The sequence below is a fragment of the Equus quagga genome, chromosome 22 (assembly GCF_021613505.1).
Source record: "Equus quagga isolate Etosha38 chromosome 22, UCLA_HA_Equagga_1.0, whole genome shotgun sequence".
Lineage (NCBI taxonomy): Eukaryota > Metazoa > Chordata > Mammalia > Perissodactyla > Equidae > Equus > Equus quagga.
In genome coordinates this window covers 35,678,371-35,698,234 of record NC_060288.1, presented here as the reverse complement: position 1 = coordinate 35,698,234, position 19,864 = coordinate 35,678,371, and the positions used below count along the sequence as shown (strand labels likewise).

General features: G+C 39.9%; 1 protein-coding gene across 1 annotated transcript in view; it reads right to left on the bottom strand.

Moving 5' to 3' along the window:
• Positions 1–19,864, bottom strand: part of CSMD1 (CUB and Sushi multiple domains 1) — a 1,825,670-nt gene that overhangs the window by 171,946 nt on the left and 1,633,860 nt on the right. The window contains exons 40-42 of the mRNA XM_046648453.1: positions 18,835–18,904; positions 11,977–12,093; positions 3,218–3,427 (exon numbers count right to left, since the gene is read on the bottom strand). Coding sequence (XP_046504409.1) covers positions 3,218–3,427; positions 11,977–12,093; positions 18,835–18,904 — 397 coding nt within the window. The remainder of the gene's footprint in view (positions 1–3,217; positions 3,428–11,976; positions 12,094–18,834; positions 18,905–19,864) is intronic.

Genomic DNA, 19,864 nt, shown 5'->3' with positions numbered 1-19,864 from the left:
TTACCAAAATGGGACACATGGTATTCTTATCTAGCCTGGGGAATCAGAGAATGCCTCCGTTAGGATCCTACAGATAGACGAGCCCTAAATGATTAACTGAAGGAGAGTCGTGGGGGAGATGGAGAACACGCGAGGTTGAGATTACTACACCAGCGAAAGCAGAGAGGTAGAAAGGATCATGGCTCCTGGGAAGTACTTTAGTAGAAGGGCAAACGGCTGAAGTGCAGAGAGAGACAATAGGGTGGAGAAAGAGAAGGCTAGGGATTAAGCTTCTTATAGATTTTGAACCGTATTCTAAGTATATAGTGAGGGGTTTCATATTATGCCACCTCAAAATATGCCTCTTTGACATATGGATTATTTTGACCTAAAGGCCATTTTGAACCAGCAGAAGCAAAGAAAGCACTAAAAACATGGCATGTGTTTTTCTTTTGTAAAGGAAATGTACATCTATAAGAAGAATTTCCATTTGTAGAGACGTAAGTTTTTCCTGCACCAGGAAGAGGAGGACTTCTAATAACTCCTCTCAAAGGAGAAAGCACAGGACTTAAATCCTCATAACAAACCTTATTAAAAGGCCCTTCTTCACCATACTTTTCCTGGTCATCTTCCCAGAGCTTGCCTCCCCTTCCGAGAAGCCCCAAACCCCTTTTCCTTTGTTTTATCCTTCGATTGCACATAAACCCAAGTTCTAACCACCCCTTTGAGTTACTCATGTCTGGGCATTCCCATGTGTATGTGCAATGCACGTGTTAATAAACTTCTGTTTGTTTTCCTCTTGCTCATCTGTATTTGGCTTAGTCTCATTTAGGGCCCCAGCTGGAAAACCTAAGATAAGTAGAGGAAAAGATTTTTTCCTCCCTGACAATAAGAAAGTGTGGAAAAGGCTTTATTCAAGAAAGAGACATTTCAGTTTGCTTTTTGGAAAGAAGAGAGAAGTAGGAAGAATCCATATGCTAAGACATTTAAGATTCTGACAATTTTCTAGGAAAAAGATGAGGGTGGTGAGGACCAGGAGTGGTGATGGAGATGGAGGAGATGAGCAGGATTTCAGAGATACTGCAGGGCTGGGGAAAGGATTTGATCATTGAGTTAATACTGGGAGAAGGGAGAGAGGAGAGTCACAAGTCACATTAGTTTTACAGCTCAAGCAACTGGATAAAATGTACACTAGTTACTTAGTACGATGGGGAAGGTTGGAAGATGAACATACCTGGGAAGGAAACTTGTGAGCTCAGTTTTGGACACAGGGTTCGAGTGCCCACGTGATGCCCAGGGGGGATGTGCAGGGGTGAGACAGACACTGACTTCTTGGACTCTCAGCACTTGCATTGGTGATACGAACAGAAGAGCTATGATTAATCACTACTGCCATGGTCTTTGGATCCAGGAGTGTTGATGATGCTAAGGGAAAGTGAACAACGAAAATATAGGGGGACTCCAATGGAGCAGTATACCTAAAATTGTCGGTTAGAAGAGGACAAAGAAGCAAAGAAGATAAGGAAGTAGCCATTGAGATAGCAGAATAATGGAGACCATGTTATCCTGAAGCCAAGGGGAAAGGGTGCTGAGCCAGAAGTGATAAGGGCGTGAGTTCTACCAAGAACCTTGAGAAATGGAGCATGCCCAGAGGATTCAGTACCAGGAAGAACTCCTGACATGGAAGATCATGTCAACAGAATGGTTGGTTAAATGGTCCATTAAAAAATTGGAATGGTAAAAGCTAGATAAGAACGGGTAAGAGAAGTGAGGAAGAGGTGTAGAAACTGAGAAAGTGGGCATAGACAATTCCTCTAAAAACATTCTCAGAAAGTGGAAGCTGAAGGAAGATAGGAGTCAAAAGTATGTAAAAAATCCTATGTAAATAGATGTGTATGTGTGAGAGAGAGAGGTGGATTTGAGTATATTTGAAATGCTATTGGGGAAGATCTAAGAGAGATGTAGCAGCTGAAAATGCAATAAAGAGAAAATAATTCCTACTTTAATGGCTCTGAAAGAGTAGAAAGAACTATATTTAGAGCTTGGAGGGCAGGATGGATTGGGTTTAAGTAGGAGGAGCCTTCTTTTCCATTTGAAAAGGAGAAAAAGCAGAAAAGTGTGGGCGGATCTGCACGCAGATTCCTTGTGGGAAGCTACTTCCTCTCTGACATCTTTCTCTGTGTGTAGGTGGGTGTGCCTCTCAAGTAGGAGGTGATGCTAATTGCGAGGGGGAGGCGGAGATGGAGATGGGAAACAGTGTGTGAATAAATGCTGGCGATGTCTCCCATTATATTCTGCACCAGTCCAGACTTTGTTTCCCTCTCTTCTTTCCTTCTAACCAGATTCCTATCTTAACAAACTCAAATTCTGGAAATCTAAATATATATTTTATATTCTAAGTAACAACGTCTAAAAGTTTAACACAAAATATCATTCTTTCTTGGTAATAACATATTGAAGCTCTATTTTCAAGCACAATCTATGAAATTAAGGAAAGTCGTTTAGCCATATTAAAAAAAAGAAAAAGCCCTAAAAAAACTTTTGACATTTTCAACTTCACTTGATTTAACAATATTCAAGAAAAGGCCACCTAAATTATTTGGCATGAAATGAAAATTTTGAACTTTTTCATACGTCAAAAATGCTCTGATAATGGTTAATTCAAACTTTTCTTAGAGTCTCATACTGGGATGGTTTAAAAAACGATAAAGTTCATTCACTGAATTTTTTGTTCTGGCATAATTGGAACACAGCTTGAATAGTAGAGATAGCCATTATTTTGAGCTCAGATAAGGCTTGAGTCCATGAAAGACTCTCCCAGACCCACTTCCATTATGAATCGACTCCCTATACTATAGTCCTGGAGAGAAAAGACCCACAAGTGGCTAAGAGGACACTGACAGATGAGGAGGCTATATGAGGAGCAGGCTGGTGGCCTAGAAGGTATGTGATGATGGCCGGAGGAGAGAGGGAGAGAAGGGAGTGTGGGTGAAGCTGCAATGACAGCAGAGCCGGTCATATCTTTGCCTCTAGGTCCTCACTTTTGTGTACAAAAGTGCACAAACAGCAAGAACAGGAACAGCAGTGGCTCCGCTACCCATCAGAAAACAGAATTCCATTACAAATGATTCCAGTTGTACAAGTTTTTAACCAATTAGGGACACTTACATTTCAATAAAATTTAAACATAAGAAGCATATCTAGGTATTTTTTGTTTTTTTTCTTTTTGATTCCTTACCTTGGTAAGCGAGTTTAAATCCTTGCCGGTTTTGGGAATGGTCGCTGTAGAAGTGGACGAGGGTTTCATGGGTTGTGCTCAACAACGCCGAGGGCAGGTCGGTGCCACTAAACTGCCCAATCATAGGGCTGGTGGGGTAAGGTCCGTTTTGAATTTCAAGGTAGTCGTGATTAGCTTCGGTAGAAAAATTCAGAAATTGAATATGCGCACCTATGAAGAAATATGCAAAAGTCATGAAAGTTAATGTCAAAATTCATAAAATCAATGTTTATTAAAAGTGGTTAAAATTTTATGAGTCTCCCCAAGCAGTCTCTCTCTAGTATGCAGAATGGCATCATCATAGTGGAGGAGAAAACACACTTTGGATTACAACAGACTCTGGTTCAATTTTACCTCTGCCACCAACAAAGGTCCATGTAATTAATGTTCCTGAGTCAACTTATTCATGAAATATGAAGATTACCAGCACTGCATCACAGAGATACACAGGCATAATTCTTTGAATGGTGACTTATATTCATACATATGGCAATGATTTTGTCCAGCTGCTATTATAATTATTACAACCAGAAGCACAAGTTGTAATTGTGCGTCGTCATCTATAAGTTAATTTATGGCCTCATCAAGAAAGAAGGCAAAGTAGATCTAAAAAAAATGCAACAAACTTTAAAAGTGGCCTTTTACATGGATGGTTATACCATTGCAAAAGAAATTTATTAGTTTAGCAAGTGATTGTTTCAATTGTGTTATGCATACAAAGCAAGTTATTGATGTTTGCAGGAAATCCCATCCAATGAATCCCATGATAACACTCACAGTTCAGTCTAAGAGCCTGGCACAGTTTAACATACCAAAAGACTGTCCAAATGACCAACATTGCAAGTAACATTGATCTGTGTACCAGATAAACCATAGCTGATTATTTAGAAGAAAATCAAAATTAAAACAATTTAGAGTTATTTACTATGGAATTGTGGTATTTTAAAGAAATCATTTGACTACTATGTCTGAAATATTTTAATTCATTTAAATAGTTTATTTAGAACTCTAAAGACATTAGGTTTTACATAAGTACATGAACTTAAGTTGGATTGCAAAGCCTAAACTAAGAATAACACAATAGCTATTGCAGATTATTCTCCCAACATAGGAGAAAAGCTTTACTTTGCATTATTCTTCTCCTGTTCTTGATAGATAAGAATAGCTTTGTTTTTACTTTTCATCTAATACATTTGACACATGTTCCCCAGCTTTGGAAAACCAAAGATAATGCTTACATGAGATACCCTACTTAAGCGTAAAGACACAGAAAATTTAAAGCAAACATATCTACTTAGGTATCAAAGGAAAGTGCAGCTATCAAAACCCAGAAAACAGTGAAAAAGGAAGAAAAGCTCAAGTAAAGAGCGGTAGGGAAGGGGCTGGCCCCGTGGCCGAGTGATTAAGTTCGCGCGCTCTGCTGCAGGCGGCCCAGTGTTTCGTTGGTTCGAATCCTGGGGGCGGACATGGCACTGCTCATCAGACCACGCTGAGGCAGCGTCCCACATGCCACAACTAGAAGAACCCACAACGAAGAATACACAACTATGTACCGGGGGGCGTTGGGGAGAAAGAGGAAAAAATAAAATCTTTAAAAAAAAAAAAAAAAAGAGCGGTAGGGAAGAAAAACCTAAAGATACTCAATAAAATGTAAAGTCATCCAAGAAAAAGCTTCATCAATTACAAAGAAGACCTTGTGTGGAGAAAGGAAAGAGGAAATCATGTCCCTTTCTGGTTGGGCATAGTGTAAGGCCAATTATCACACTTGGGGTGCATGAACTTTACCCACTAACCTTCTCATCACAAATACCCAGCAAGGTAGTCATTATTATTATAATTTCTCAGATGACCAAACTAAGGCTCAGAAACGTTAGGTGTTATGTCCAGTGCAACATAGGAAGAGGCAGTTAGATTTACACCCAACTCTGATTGACAAAGCCCTCACTTTTTCTGGTTTAGCATGCAAATGCGCTAGACAAGCGCTAACCATCTCATGATGTGAAACATATTCCAATTCTTCTTGGAGAAAATCATTTTGTACTAAATGTGTTTAATCTCGGTTGGAAGAGGAAGAATGAAAGGAGGTAGAATGTGGAAGCCTTCAGGAAGAGGCTGAGGAAGCAAAAAGCAGGAGGAAAATCCTGGGATAAAAGAAAGGTCTTTAACAAGTCAACCAAAATCGGAATAACTTTCAGAATGAGCAATTAAATTCATATCATATGGTCCAAATCTCTATACAAGGGGCACATCAGCAGTCAGGGAAGGAATATCCCAGTCTGTGGTTGTCTTGTCCATCCTAGCATCATGGACAACATTTCCCCCAAATGGAGCAACTCTATACATTTCAAACATTTCTGCAAAAATTAAAAAATACCAAATATTTCTCTTTGTTGAAGAGCCATTAATGAGCTATTAATTTTCTTCTAAATTCCAGTAAATATTTGTAGTCAGAAGAAATTCAAAAACTGGAAAAAAACAAAAAAAGAGAGAGAGGGAGATGGAGACGGAGGAAAGGAGGGCAGGAAGGACCAGCGGAGCTCGCATCCCTCGGCCTGAACCACCCCCTCTGCACGGCCGCGACCCTTGACCTGCTTGATCACTTAGCTACACATCAGTACGAAATTTATTCCCTCACTCATTGCTGAATTAAAAACACAGCTTTCTTTTGTAGCACGTCCCACAAATTTGACAAAAAAGAGTTTTTCACTAACAAATAAAGTGTGCTAACGAATCCTTTTTTTTGTCTTTTTTTTTTTTTTTTTTGGTGACTATGTCAAGGCCACTAGACCCCTGTGGTCCACAGAGTTTCATAAATACCCATTGCATTCGTCACTATGAGGTAGAACGCAGAAGCTGACACAAGAACAACCAAAACAGCTGTTGAATTACTGACATGTCTGTTTATTGCCAAAAAGTAGCAGATAGGATGCGAAACGAGGGCAAGGTTAGAACCCTTAAAAAACTGATTCACTATTTGGGTATGAAATCAAACAGCAGGGAAATGGCTCAAAATATGCTCATTTCAGATGGGCGCACGCAGACTTCAGACGTATTTATCCAGAAATACATTTTCAAATTTATAGGACGACACAGTCAAGAAGGAAATGAAAGACGGTGAGCAGATCAAGGGTGAAAAAATTAAAGATGGCCAATATCTCAAAAGTACAGGAAACAGTGAAAGTGGCCTTTTACTGATCTGGAATTAAACTCGAAATGGAAATGGAAGTATGACAATAATAATTTTATGAAAAAAATTAGCATTTTAAGCAGGATAAAGCATCCAGCCACATATTAAACCACTTACTTCATATCGGGAAGTAGCACAGAACCTAGTTCTAATCTGGCTTAAAATGGAATTATTTAGCTATCTAATTTTCGGCAAATTGTGTCCACTTTGACATCATAAAGCCAAGATGAAGAGATTTAAAATATGCATAACCTCATTATCCTTTTATTATCTCATGCAACACTGAAAAAATAACGTCATTTCAACAAGAAACCAATCTGAATGCCCATCTTTGGTAGAATTTACACAGCACATTCTCATCCGATTGTCATTACACCTTGAAAATGAAGTGTCAGGAAGAGGCATCTGCACAAAGGACGCTTCCCTTGGACTCTGGCAAAACTTTGAATAGTAATATGACCATGACTTCAGAGTTAAACCCTCGCTTTTAGTTGATAGAACTTGTGAATATTAAATTGCTCTATTTCACATCTTCTGTGCATAATAAACATATAGTAAAAGAGTTAATGATAGAATTCAGTGAATATTCTGAAGAATCTTTATACTCTCCCTATGTTTCTAGAAGATCAAAAGCCTTGCATAGCAAGGTATGCAGTATTAGTGCAGTGGTTTTTACATATGAAAAGAAATGGTAAAACAGAAAAAAATTGGTCACGTTTCTATTAACTATGCCTTTAGAACTTTTCAAGAAAATAGAGACAGAAATTCTGAGTTGATTGGGCTCATGACAAAGCAACACAAAACAGCACCCCTAAGTCTTTGAAAAGGAAAGAAAACAGCATAAAATCACTACAGAATTTGGCTTAGCTACTAAAAGCAGGTAACACTTAAATGACGTTTTCTCCATATCAGGCACTTACATTGTTTCAGAACAGCCCTGTGAGAAGGACATTTTATTGTACTCATTTTAAAGATAAGGAAATGGGGTTCAAAAACATATTAGTTACTTGTGTAAATTTGTATCACCAGTAACTGATAGAGTGGGATTTCTACTCAGCTAAACTCAGAGCCCAAAAACATGAGCAACCAAGACATACACTGCCCATCCCTCAGCCAGATGTCACCCAATCATTCTGAGAGACAAGTTGCATCACACTGAGGCAGGATGGAGGAAATAGTTGTCACCAGAATGAATAGAGCCAAGAGACAAAGGTGGTTTTCATGTGATGCCAAAGCAACCAACCACTCTTGCCTATTCAGTTAAACTACTGATTGATCCATGGACATGGAGGGAAGCAGCAGTCATCAAAATAATTACTTGGTTAAAAGTGGTAGCTGTTTAACCAATGGATTGGGTAATCTATCAGGTAGTCCCCTGCATATCCAGTTGTACGGAAAGACTCAAAACACACCAGAAAAATCCTCCATGACTGAAAAACATCACATATATTTTTCCTGAAGAAAGGGCAACCATGTCTCATATTCTGGATAACTGAGTTATTCGAGGTAGCTGGAGGAACTGGAGTCATTCATGCTTACCAATACAATAGTCACCCACACCCTGAGCAGCCAAAAACCTAAATAGACCATCAAGGAAATTAGAATGTATGCTGAGACACCTGAGACAGCATTTGCAGAAACGAAGGGGCTAAATTTAAAAATATTGAGGTAAAACTTATTTTTAAGAAAAATCTGGAAGAATAGTAGCAATTATTTTTTCTTATTCACTTTAAAGATTTTATGTATCTTGCTGTTTCATACTAAATAATATTCTCTCTCTACTTCCAATCTGTCAAAATCTCATGATTTCTGCATTTTTTCAGCAAAGCAATTTATATTAAATAAATAATATTTGTAAGGATCTTATGAAAATTCTTTGTGCATTTCTTGCCTTATTTTGATTAAAGGTGTTCTCCCATAAATTGGAGAAATGTTTTCTAAAGTAGTCTGTAACTCTAGCATCCAAAATACCAAAGGTTCTGGGGAAAAATACCGAATTCTTCTCCTTACATGGCTAGGGGTGCTGAGAGAGCATCCAGGAACAGGCCACAGGAATCTTCCTGGCAACAACTTGACTTGTACCAATGGTTCTTATACACAACAAAATTTGAGAACCACTGGTCTAAGCAATCATTTTCCTTGGTTTATAGCATTCTAAGTTTAAGTAGATATAATTTACAATAAATCTGATAGACTCTTTGGGTTTTAGGTAAGCAAGTTTCCCATAACTTCCGTTTCTTGGTGAACTTTCCAATGATCCTGCAGAAAACATTGCTTAAAATTATTTCCCAAACCTCCAAGAAAGAGATTGGGCTGGTAAAAGACCTTACCTCCTCCGCACACAGAGACACACACATGCAGACACACACTGACACAGACGCTCAAAGCAGGAAATCCAAGGAAGGGTTGGGGAGCTGAGCAGTGACAGCCAATGTGCCAATGAACGCCTTTACTATGAAGAACTAGTTAACACCACCATATTTATTAATGTAAACTTCCTATCACATTATGTCTTTTCCCAATATGAGGGAGGAAATATATTTTTACTATTATCTTCCAGCTTGTTTACCAAAATCATCCAAACAGCAGATGTCTCCCTGGCACAACATCTATTGTCGCATCAGTAGAAATATATCTTCCCAACCCCTGACTTGTCCCACTAGGAAAGCAAGAGCCCGTGATGGGTTGTAATTACAGGAAATGTTCTGGAGTCAGCGTAAGGTTAGGAAGCAACGTGGGAGCTCAGAGAGGGGAGAAATGATAATTAAAAGATATGGTGGTCATCCTTGCTGTGTTCCCAATTTTCCTTTTTATAAGAAACCTCTGGAGTGCTTGATTTAAAAATGCAGATTCCTGTGCTTCAAACCCAAATTTAATGTCTCAAAATTTCCAGGGGAGAGGTCTGATGTTTGCCTAGGATTCGGGAGACTCTGGGAAGAACCTGCTGCCAAAAGCAAGGTAAATTCAGGGAAAGGAAGGTACCGGGAAAACGGTCCTGCTGTGGACACCAACAGGGATCACACAGGAGACCCTAACGTGCAGGAGACTGAGTTAAGGGAAGAGCAAGAAGGAATCTGAATCTGAATTGAGTCTGGGACACTTTCTGATGACCCAGATGGAAACATGTCCCTTGCAGGTGAAAATGTGGTTTGACATTTGAGCAAGATGAGGGATGGCGCTTTGAGTCACGTGTGTAGAAGAGGCAGTTCAAACTACAGGGTGACAGATATTACCAGGGAGAAGAAGCCGAGATAAAGGAAGATGGGGAATGGAGAGAACTAATTCACGTAAGAGTTTCAAAAACCTGACGGGGGCTAAAATACAGCCAGTAATATTTTCCCTGAGTCTGCGAAATGCTCTATAATTATTTAAGCCCCAGAAAACATTCCTTCCTACCAGGGATAGAAAAATTCCTAATATCTACCATGTCAGGGGAACTACTCCACTCAGACTACAAAATTTATCACAGGCAAACCTGGTGTTTCACTTAAATTTAATCTATAACAAACTATTCTGAAGCATAACTACATCTATTCTAAAAAGCTAGGGACAGTCACACTATTTTGTATGTACTTAGCGTTTAAGACACAAAGTTTCTTTTTGCCTTTTCATCCTTTTTAAACTCAATACTATGCAATATCAAATATTGTAAGCACTTAAATCATCCTTGTTATAAAATTTCATAAATTGTTTTTTTCATTTCAGCTTTCCTTCAAATAAATATTTTGTTTAGGTTCACAGAAATGACAATGCAGTCAGACAATTTAATTCCTTTTTTTTTGTCCTGAATTATTCTTTTGCATATTTGAGAGAGCAACATAAGGAAAAATGCCAAACAATAGCCTTCTCAAATTAAAGAAAAGTAAAGTTGGGAAAATAAATTAAGAAAACATGTATATCCATTCATGGATAAAATATTTATAACGATGTTTGAAAGGACAGTGGGAAATATTTGGAGTAATAATAACAAAAATAAGCTGACCTTTTTTGTTGTTCACTGTTGTCACTGTCCACGAGATCTCCAGCCCTGCACTAAACTCCCCTCCTGAATTGTGTCAGTTCGTCCTCACCATGTGCCTCCGTGGGATTTTAGTTTTAGCGATGAGGAAGGCAAGGCTCCTGGAGATGCTGTCATTTACAACCCTGCTGGAATATCCTGGATCCTGTGTGTCTGCGATCTCACCCTGAAGCCTGACTCAAAGATTCCTACCAACTGTGGTAAGGAAATGAACCCAGTTTTTGAGAATAACTGAGCCGATGTTGGATAAAGTCCTTCAAAGCCCTTTGTTGCATCTAGAGCAGAATTACTGCCTCTGTGCTCAGAAAGTTCATGATGTAAAAGGCAAAACTAAACTTAAAACCTGGAAGAAATAGAAAGCCTGAGTAATCCCCTTGTGGAGTCTCCCCACTTCCCTACTCTCCAAGCCCTCTGGGTGGCCCCTGAAAGAACTTGATGGACGTGAGTTTCACGAGTGTTCTCTCCAGTGGGGGTGCCCTTCCAGACCCCCTCTTTCCCTGGCCTAACAGTCCGTGTCTGTGCGCAGCACATCCATGTTCGCACACCTGATGGAGCCCTGCCAGGCCCTCATGCCCCCATTCCTGTTGGCTTCTCTGCTGAGCATCTGGACCTGCCCCTTGCTAACCTGCATGTCTGCTGCTGCCATCGGGGGCACAGATTCTTAACTCAAAAGCTTTGAAAACAGTAAAAAACAGGATCTTCTTCTAGAGGAAGGATTTCCATTTTTGCTTATGTTCATTCATCATTCACCTAACACTTAATTAGTACATGGGTCCTCAACTGCTATCCTCCGCGACTCTCAGTGAGTACAGAGCTTGGTACACCCATCACAGTGTGTGCTTGTGGGAAAGTCACTGTGGGGAAAATTCAAATTAATGAGCTAAAATACAAAGGAAATCACAGGGCAGACAGGGAAAGGAGTGATAGAGAATCAAAATTTCACAAAGCCCATGCATTTCTGAAGAAGGGCAGAGTGAAATATCAGTGTACACAACAATTAAAATCATGAATTATTTAAGGTGGATAACCTGAAAGTTAATAACTAAATATTCTAAAGAGCCAATTTCATAAACCCATATCAATATAATAAATAATTGCAAAAATTTATAAAACTATACTAAACTGTGTCATTATCTAAAAAAGCCTTAAAAATTGTTCAAAAGAAATAACCACCATTATTGAGTCCCAGAGATAGATTATAAAAGGCGGTGTTATAAATAGAGAGATGGATAATTGAATTAGGGATGCTACGTTTAGCGCTGCATGTGCCTACTGTATCATCATCCAGCTAATTTAATTTGCCTTGAAGAGAGTTGCACAGCTGAATTGATTTTTCAAATAACTTTCTGTTCGCAAAGTTATTCTGCCAAAGCTGTATTTAAAATCGTGTCTTTAAATTCAAGTAAAGACACGATTATGTCAACCGAATAAGGCACATTTTTAATTCAGCTGAATTCTTTCCAAGACAGAAATCAACAAGTTGAATTTTTAGGAATTAAAAGTGTTTTCTCTTACCATAGCCAATGGGCAGCGCGACCTTCCACGTGCAGTCCAAGTTGTTGGGGTACGCGCCTGGGAACCCCGGGCTCAGGATGACGCCACCCATGCTACTCAGCGTCCCGCCACAGGTCGCTGCGAAATGGACAACGGTAGTTAGTTTGGTGGGTCCTCGCTTTCTAGCAGGGACGTTTAATTCCACCTGCCCTCCTCCACTCTGCTCAGTAGAAGCAGTCTTCAGAAGCGAATCTGGTCCCCAATTACGGCACATCCACGACTCAGTGGGCACATTAGTGACTTATGGGCTCAGCTCTCTCCCTCGAGTGTCAGATGCTTAAGAACAAAGACTGTTTCTGATTTTGTTCTTGATTTTATAAAATGAGCACAATAATACTTGCTGCAAATGGTGTTGTGAAAATTAAATGAAATCTTATATGCATACTAACTCATAAAATCAAGCCACTTAGTAGCCCTTCCATAAATGGTAGCTATTATGACATATAGAAAAAGCTAGTTTGGTCACCACTATTGCCAACAAGAAGCAAGCATTTCTTTAATTTAATAATAATTGAGTAGATGCTCCGGAAATGCCTTCTGTACGATCCAAGAAGGATGAAATTATATTCGATATTCAGTCCAATTGTAGTGGTTAGCACAATTTGCGATATTTTAATTATTGAGGAAGGGGAGCAAAAAGAACTTCAATTGAGAGTTTATTTAGCATTCATATCAGTGTTTTATTTTCCTTTACTTGTTTTTTTCTTTCTTTTGTTTTCTATTCTGTCTTTTGTTTTTTATTGAGGTACACTTGACGTATAATATTCTTAGTTTCAGGTGTATAACACAATGATTCTACATCTGTATAGTCTGTGAAATGATCACCACAATGAGTCTAGTTAACATCATCACCATACAAAGTTATGGAATTTTTTCTTGTGATGACAACTTCGAAGATCTACTCTTAGCAACTTTCAAATATGCCATACAGTATTCTTAGCTAGAGGGGCCATGCAGCATATCACATGCCTGGACTGGTCTACCTTATAGCTGGAAGTTTGTCCCTTTTGACCACTTTCCCCATTTTGGCAGTTCTACTTCTGGTACACACAGGTTCTTGGTAAAGATTCTTCGATTTAATGCATTTTAGTCAGCCATTCAATTGACTTTCAGGTTCTAAGTTGCTAGGCATTGAATGGTAGTATGAGTTGCTATTCATTGATCCTTAACTATGTGCTACCTATAGTGCTGAGAGAAATACATCATTTGATGCTCATAATAACCCCAAAAGGCTGGTACTATTATTACCTTATTTACAGATAAGGGAACCAAGGCTGAGGAAATTAAGAAATTTGCCTAAGGGCACACACCTGGTGAACAGCACAACCAGACCATTACTCCAGCTCCATCTGGTTCCAGAACCCACATTTTAACCAGGATAGTTACCTGCAGAATTCTGTTCAGTTTGGAATGCAGCCACTGAAACCACTTCCTGCCCAAAGAATCTTACTCTGTGATGAGCGGGGAAAAGATAACTCCCTCATCTGGCCTGATCTTGGTTCCTCACACTCAGGCTACTGCAGCTGAGGTTTGACTATACATCACAACTGATTTTATAACAAACATGTCAAATAATATAGGTTGCAGCAGACGAAATTCTAATATTTGACCATTTGTGCCCTATTAAAATGGCAATTTCATGTAATTTCAAAGTAATAATGCAAACGATGCCTCTTCTGTCCAGGAAGTCACATTAAAAGGCTTAATTCCTATTCTAACAATGCTCTCATTAGGCAAATATTTTTGGAAGCCCTCTTTCAGAGATCCCTCAGGACCTAGAGTGGAGGCTTTTTTTCTTTTTTTTTTAATCATCAAGGTAGAAAAAGTTTACCTGTTGAGGGTAAATTTGACAGGAGGAAAATCTAAACGTCTTAGAAAGTCAAGTCCAGTGAGTATGGTAATCGCTCAAGCTAGAAAATCACAGTCTGGGTTTCAACATTGTGTAAGTTAAAAATGTAAGTTTAAAAAAGTTAAAAAATGTATTTTTGTAGAATGCGTGAATAATTCCAACAAAGTCTTTTTTTTAATTATCCGAGGACCAAACACCTTGCTTTTTCAGTCTTTTTTTCAAAGATTGGCACCTGAGGTAACATCTGTTGCCAATCTTCTTGTTTTTTTCCTGATGAGCGGTGCCACATGGCAACCAGGATCCAAACCAGGAAAACCCTGGGCAGATGAAGCAGAGTGTGTGAACTTAACCGCTCGGCCATGGGGCCGGCCCCCAGCAAAGTCTTAAACATAAGCTTCATTGTTATTTGCAGTATAATCACCCAAGGTGACTTCTGGGGGGAGATACCAAGTATTTGAAATATAGGTTGTGACGTACATTTTATCCATGAGTCCATCAATTTTGTGGAAGACACCGGTGGATCTGAGCGGCAAACCTGAATATATTTAGCAATACTATCCCTTCCCTGAGGGCTCTTACAACCTGCAATGAGGGTAAATATGTTTGACCAGCTATAGGGGAGACAGATAGGAAAATGCCAAATGAATGACAGAAACAGGAAAACAAAGGTGAAATAAAGGTGACCTTTCTAAAAAGGTCCTTTTGATTTTGAGCAAGACTTTTACCAAAAAAAGAGAAAAAGTTCAGGAATTATAAAATCTAAGCATCCATGTACTTCTTCAGTGAGGGCTGAGAGCATCTCACATGAGTAGCTGACCCAGTGCTGGCTGATAGAAGTTATCATCAGTATCGATGTCTTTGTTTAATACAGGCCAACTCTCGGTGTTGTGGGAGACACATGTGGGGCCTAGATATCGGGTATTTCTCCTGTCAAACATACAATGATAATCTAATTCCTTAAGTACTTAGTTAGAACTGCAGGTAGTCCTTCTTTTGTTAATCAATGGAGCATCTTTGGATGGGCATAGAAACAGAGATCCCAAAAACCGTGCATCAATCTTTTCTCCTGTGATGTTTTAGACTCCATCAGGCGCTTTGTCTTATTTTATATTTGCTCATTGTTACCATCAGGCTTCAGCCTTCTTCCCAGGGTCTAACTGTCCACCACCAACTGGTAGACCAACTTCCCGCCTCCTGTGGAGACACGCCCTCCACGCCAGCCCTTTCTTATAGTTAAGTAGCATCATTGGAGAGTTATTCATAAATACAGTATCTCTAAAGGACAATGTGTTTATTTTTATAAAATAGCTATCTTACATTGTACTGGATTTATATATCTTATTTTGTGCAGATTCTTGATTTTTTGGTAAGAATATATGCAGCTTTTACTCAAGGGCACAGGCCATGCCTTGCTGGACAGACCTCATGGAGCAGGGAGTGCCAGCTCAGCAGCAGGGACCTGGCAAATGGCTTGGCCCCTCTGGGGCTTGTTGTGATGGTCAAAATAGTTGATATCAGTTAAGCTCTGAGAATAATGCTAACACTCAGTAGACTGTGGAAAAGCATTTTGATATAAATTGTCTTCATTAGCAGTAATTTATTTTTAAAAATTAGGACGTGAGGTTTCCAAGAGCTAATAAGTAAAGTATCATCTCTCTATGGATTTCTAGTCTTAAATTCCCTCAGCTGAGATTAATCTAAAGCTAACAGCCAAGAAAAGCTTTCAATCTCTCAAATCAGTCTTTGAGCTTTACGTGGGCCATTTGGGAGTTTTCCAATGAAAAACCTTTCTCTATACCTTACAAAAATCAGGAGCAAGCAGGTGTAATGGAAGTTGACATCCTCCACATTTGCTAATATACGAGACATGTTAAATAAAAGGTAAAAATCAATTATATTTGGCTAATATAGGTTAACTATTCAAATTAAACATTTTTCCACATAATATAGAGTGCCAGCAATAACTATTGTTTGATTGAATACCCGCTGGGAGCTGATTTCATTTCAAAGTTTAAGATATTTCAGTTCCCAAGTTTAACAGACAGTGCTTCATGTAAAAATAAACAGGAAGATTGACGTTCTGTGTAACGGGGGTGGAGGCAGTCCCCTAACGTCGGTTCCTCATCATCCTTCATTTCTCCCTTCCAATCAAGCCTAGAATTTTAAACCTCCATACAAATAACTTCAACTTTTTAGATGACATGGTAACCCAAACATGGATTTTTACCAAGAAATCACTTTCACCGAAAAAGATACTGGTCACTAAGGCCCATCTTTCACTTGTAAACAAATATGACATGGTGGACATAATAGGGACACATACTGCTTCCTGGACGAGACTATCATAAAGGCTGAAGTCCTGTTTGTTTTAAAGGTTTGGTTTAGTTTTATTTTCCTCTGTACACAACTCCATCTGTTTCCCGTTCAAGGTAGTTATGTTGTATATTACTCAAAACCACTGAACACCTAGGATTTGTGTGAGCTGGGAAATCAGGCTGTCAGAGGAACATGTACCAGAGAGGAAGTACCTTGCTTCACCTATGGGAATCTGCATAACACAATATGTTACCATATTCCCTGGCAAAACGGATCATAAACTGCATGGGAATCACTCAGAGGACACTTAAAGGATGTATGGTGGCCTTTAAAATTGCACGCATTTGTTCACATAGAGTTGACCACTTTCTCTGAAACACATCTGCAGTATAAGGATGCTTGAGGGAGCATTCCAGAGACAGGGGGGCTCTGAGTGCTCCCCTTGGCAATATACACGTGTTGGAAGCAGGAGAGGGACTATGAAGAAGGCATTTGTGATCACGCAATCATTATAATGATCCATGCTATCTGATGGTCAATCATTGACTGGTCATTCTTGAGTCAAAATTATTGCGAGCCCACTATGTGCTAACAGTATAGTAGTGAGTGACGTTTGGCTCTGCCTGTAAGAGCCTTGGGATTGTCAGGAGGGTAGATTAATTTACGCAAAATTACAGTAAAGCTTCATATACAAAAGCGGAGTCATACACATGGGAGAACCAAATTCCTGTTATGGATGTTAGCTGCCTGAAGTGGAGAAGCTGGCCGGGACTGGGCTGAGGGGAAGGTAGCTGACGCACTTCCCTCAGGTGCAAATTTTAGGAGGATGCCTGAACCCTCAAATAATAAGTTAGTGCAATATTTGGAAAAATCAAAAATGATGCAAAGAAAAGCCCTAGGATGAACAAAATGTCAACATTTTAAATACAGCCAGGGTTAGTATTACTGGTTTTTCCTGTGGTCTCAGGCCCTGATATGGCAGGCCCAGCCGTGACCATGCAGGAGGCCAGGCATAGAGAGCATGTGCAATGGAGGGGTGAACTGGCGCGGCAGCATCCAGCACTTGCTGATGCACGGAACAAGAGGAAAGGAGAGCTGTGGTTCCAGGGCCAAATCATGGAGCCAATTCAAGCCATATGCTGATGCTGGGATGTCTTTTGGCCAGAGGCGTGGGTACAGAGTAGGCAGAAGATTTCAGGGCCTTGAGCAGATCAACTGTAACAAGCTCTTTCTCCTGATAAAGTTGGAGTATGGCTGGGATTGGAGGCTGCAGCTGATGCTGTGGAGCCGGATAACAACTATTTACAGGGCCATGAGGCATTAAGAGGCTATGAGATCTCAAAGCTGGGGCGTTATAGATCAAGGATCACATCTGGGGATGCATTTAGGTGGCAGGGTTGACAAGAGTGAGAGATAGCTTGTATCTGGGGAATGAGAGAAATCTAAGGTCACATGTAGATTAGACAAAAAATGTGGATGATAATGGCAGTTATGGAGGAAGGGATGCAGGCGGTGGAACGGACTTGACTCAGGCTTTGGGTATATTGAGTCATACAGGTAAGGAAGCACCTGACAGAGTCGTAAGGTCACCTGAGCTCTGTAAGTACAGATCTCTGAGTCAGATACACAGCATCCAGGTGGTGCATGAAGCTCTGGGCTTGGAGAAGAGGAAGAACATGCAGAGTTTAAAGAAGAACGCAGGGCTGGCCTGGTGGCACAGCGGTTAAGTGCACACGTTCCGCTTTGGCAGCCCAGGGTTCGCTGGTTCGGATCCCAGGTGCGGACATGGCAAGCTATGCTGTGGCAGGCATCCCACATATAAAGTAGAAGAAGATGGGCATGAATGTTAGCTCAGGGCCAGTCTTCCTCAGCAAAAAGAGGAGGATTGGTAGCAGTTAGCTCTAGGGCTAATCATCCTCAAAAAAAGTAAATAAATAAAATAAAGAAGAATGCAGAGCACCCTGACATCACAGCCTTTCCATTTCAAGGTCTTCCTGTGTTGGAGGTAGATGAAAATCACCTGCTGTGCAGGGAAACTTTAAAATGCCCACCACTTAATCTATGTGAAAAGTTTATGGGCCTCAGGCACAGGTTCTCCCTCTTTAAAGGCGGGTGTTGGGAACGCTTTTCCCTAAAGAAGCAGGCTGCAGCCCCAGCCCTCAAGAGCACATCTACCAGGGCAGAGCCCTTTCTGTTTCTCAAAAAGTACTCTCCCTCCAACTGCAAACCCCTGATTTGTATTTCTGAATTTTGCTTCTGGAAACTTGATCTCCCTGAGGCTAAAGGCCTACGGTAGAGACCACAGCTCAGACTTTCCGACCAGCTACATTCATTCCTTCCCGTAAATTAATCCACTGGCCTTCTGATACAATGCAACTTGAGTTTAGTGGCTGGAGCTAGCAGTCTTGCATCTCAACTGTGTAGGTTGGTCCAAAGATGACAAAAAAGCTGAGCTACTAGCTCCAGTGGGGAAGATGCATGTTCAACCTTTGCTATACCTCTACCGCCCCATTATGTTATTATTATGTAACAAATGTTTCAAAAGGAATACAAAAGTGCATCGTTTGAAGCCCAAAAGAGCAGCTCAACGAGATCCCCGTTATGTATTGATAGTCCACGTGAACAGCAACGCAACGACCGAAGGATGTCCATACCGATGCAAAGGGGAGAAGGGTAGTTCCAGCGCCGAACGGTTCCAGGCATACAAGAAATGTGGGACCGGCCCTGTGAAGAGAAAATGAAACAGAACTCACATCCCTGAAAAGAGAGCATTTAAGGATTAACTGTTTGTGAGAATTTCTGTACTTTAGTTTTCCTTTTTGATTTAATTACAAATGGAAAACAAATCAGAAATTTCGAAATCTATTCTACTAGTGTTTATTAATGAATCACATATTTTGAATCAAAATAGAAAAAAATATCCATAATCATTGTATTTCTTTTCAGTAAAAACAAAATCTTCCCCGTCCCTTCTCGACAGTCTACATTTCTGCCAGGATGGTTTTGTAATGCTTAAAGCAATGAATTGGGCAAAGCACATCCCTTTTTTTAATCATCAGAAGTTATAGCTTTTGGTCTCAGAGGCTGACCATGATTAGGAAACACTAGGTATGATTTGAAGGGTGAAATGTCAACAATACATAATCTGCTTATGAAAAGGTATCTTTTGTGTTTGTCTAGAGCTCACATACAGGTCGCATGACCATTATGCAGCTTCAGCATAATGGTTCAGCAAAGAACTGGGTCAGTTCCTCTGTCAATGGAGAAAAAGGAGACGACATTCATTTTATTATCCGACAGCTTTACAGGCTGTCAAATTAATGTGCTTGCAATGAAATTAATCCTCATCACTCATGACCTCTTTATCCTTTAAATATATGCAGTTTTCAACTTTCAACCTTCAAAAAAGTCTGTCCTATTATTCCTCTTTTAAAAATCAAACAGCAGTGGGTTCAATTTTGAGATGTTTTGTGCTAAAATCTCTCTTTCCATGAAAGAGACAGTAATAAACGGGTACCTCTGTGTGCAGACTATTAATTTTTAGTTTTTTCCTCTTTGTGACTTGGTGGTCTCATCTGCCATGTGTACTCGTGAATTTCCGTTTGCCGCAATCGATGTAGAGGGAATGCGTCAAACAAAATTTGCACTAATGCAGTTATCAATGACAAACTGATTCCCTAAGCT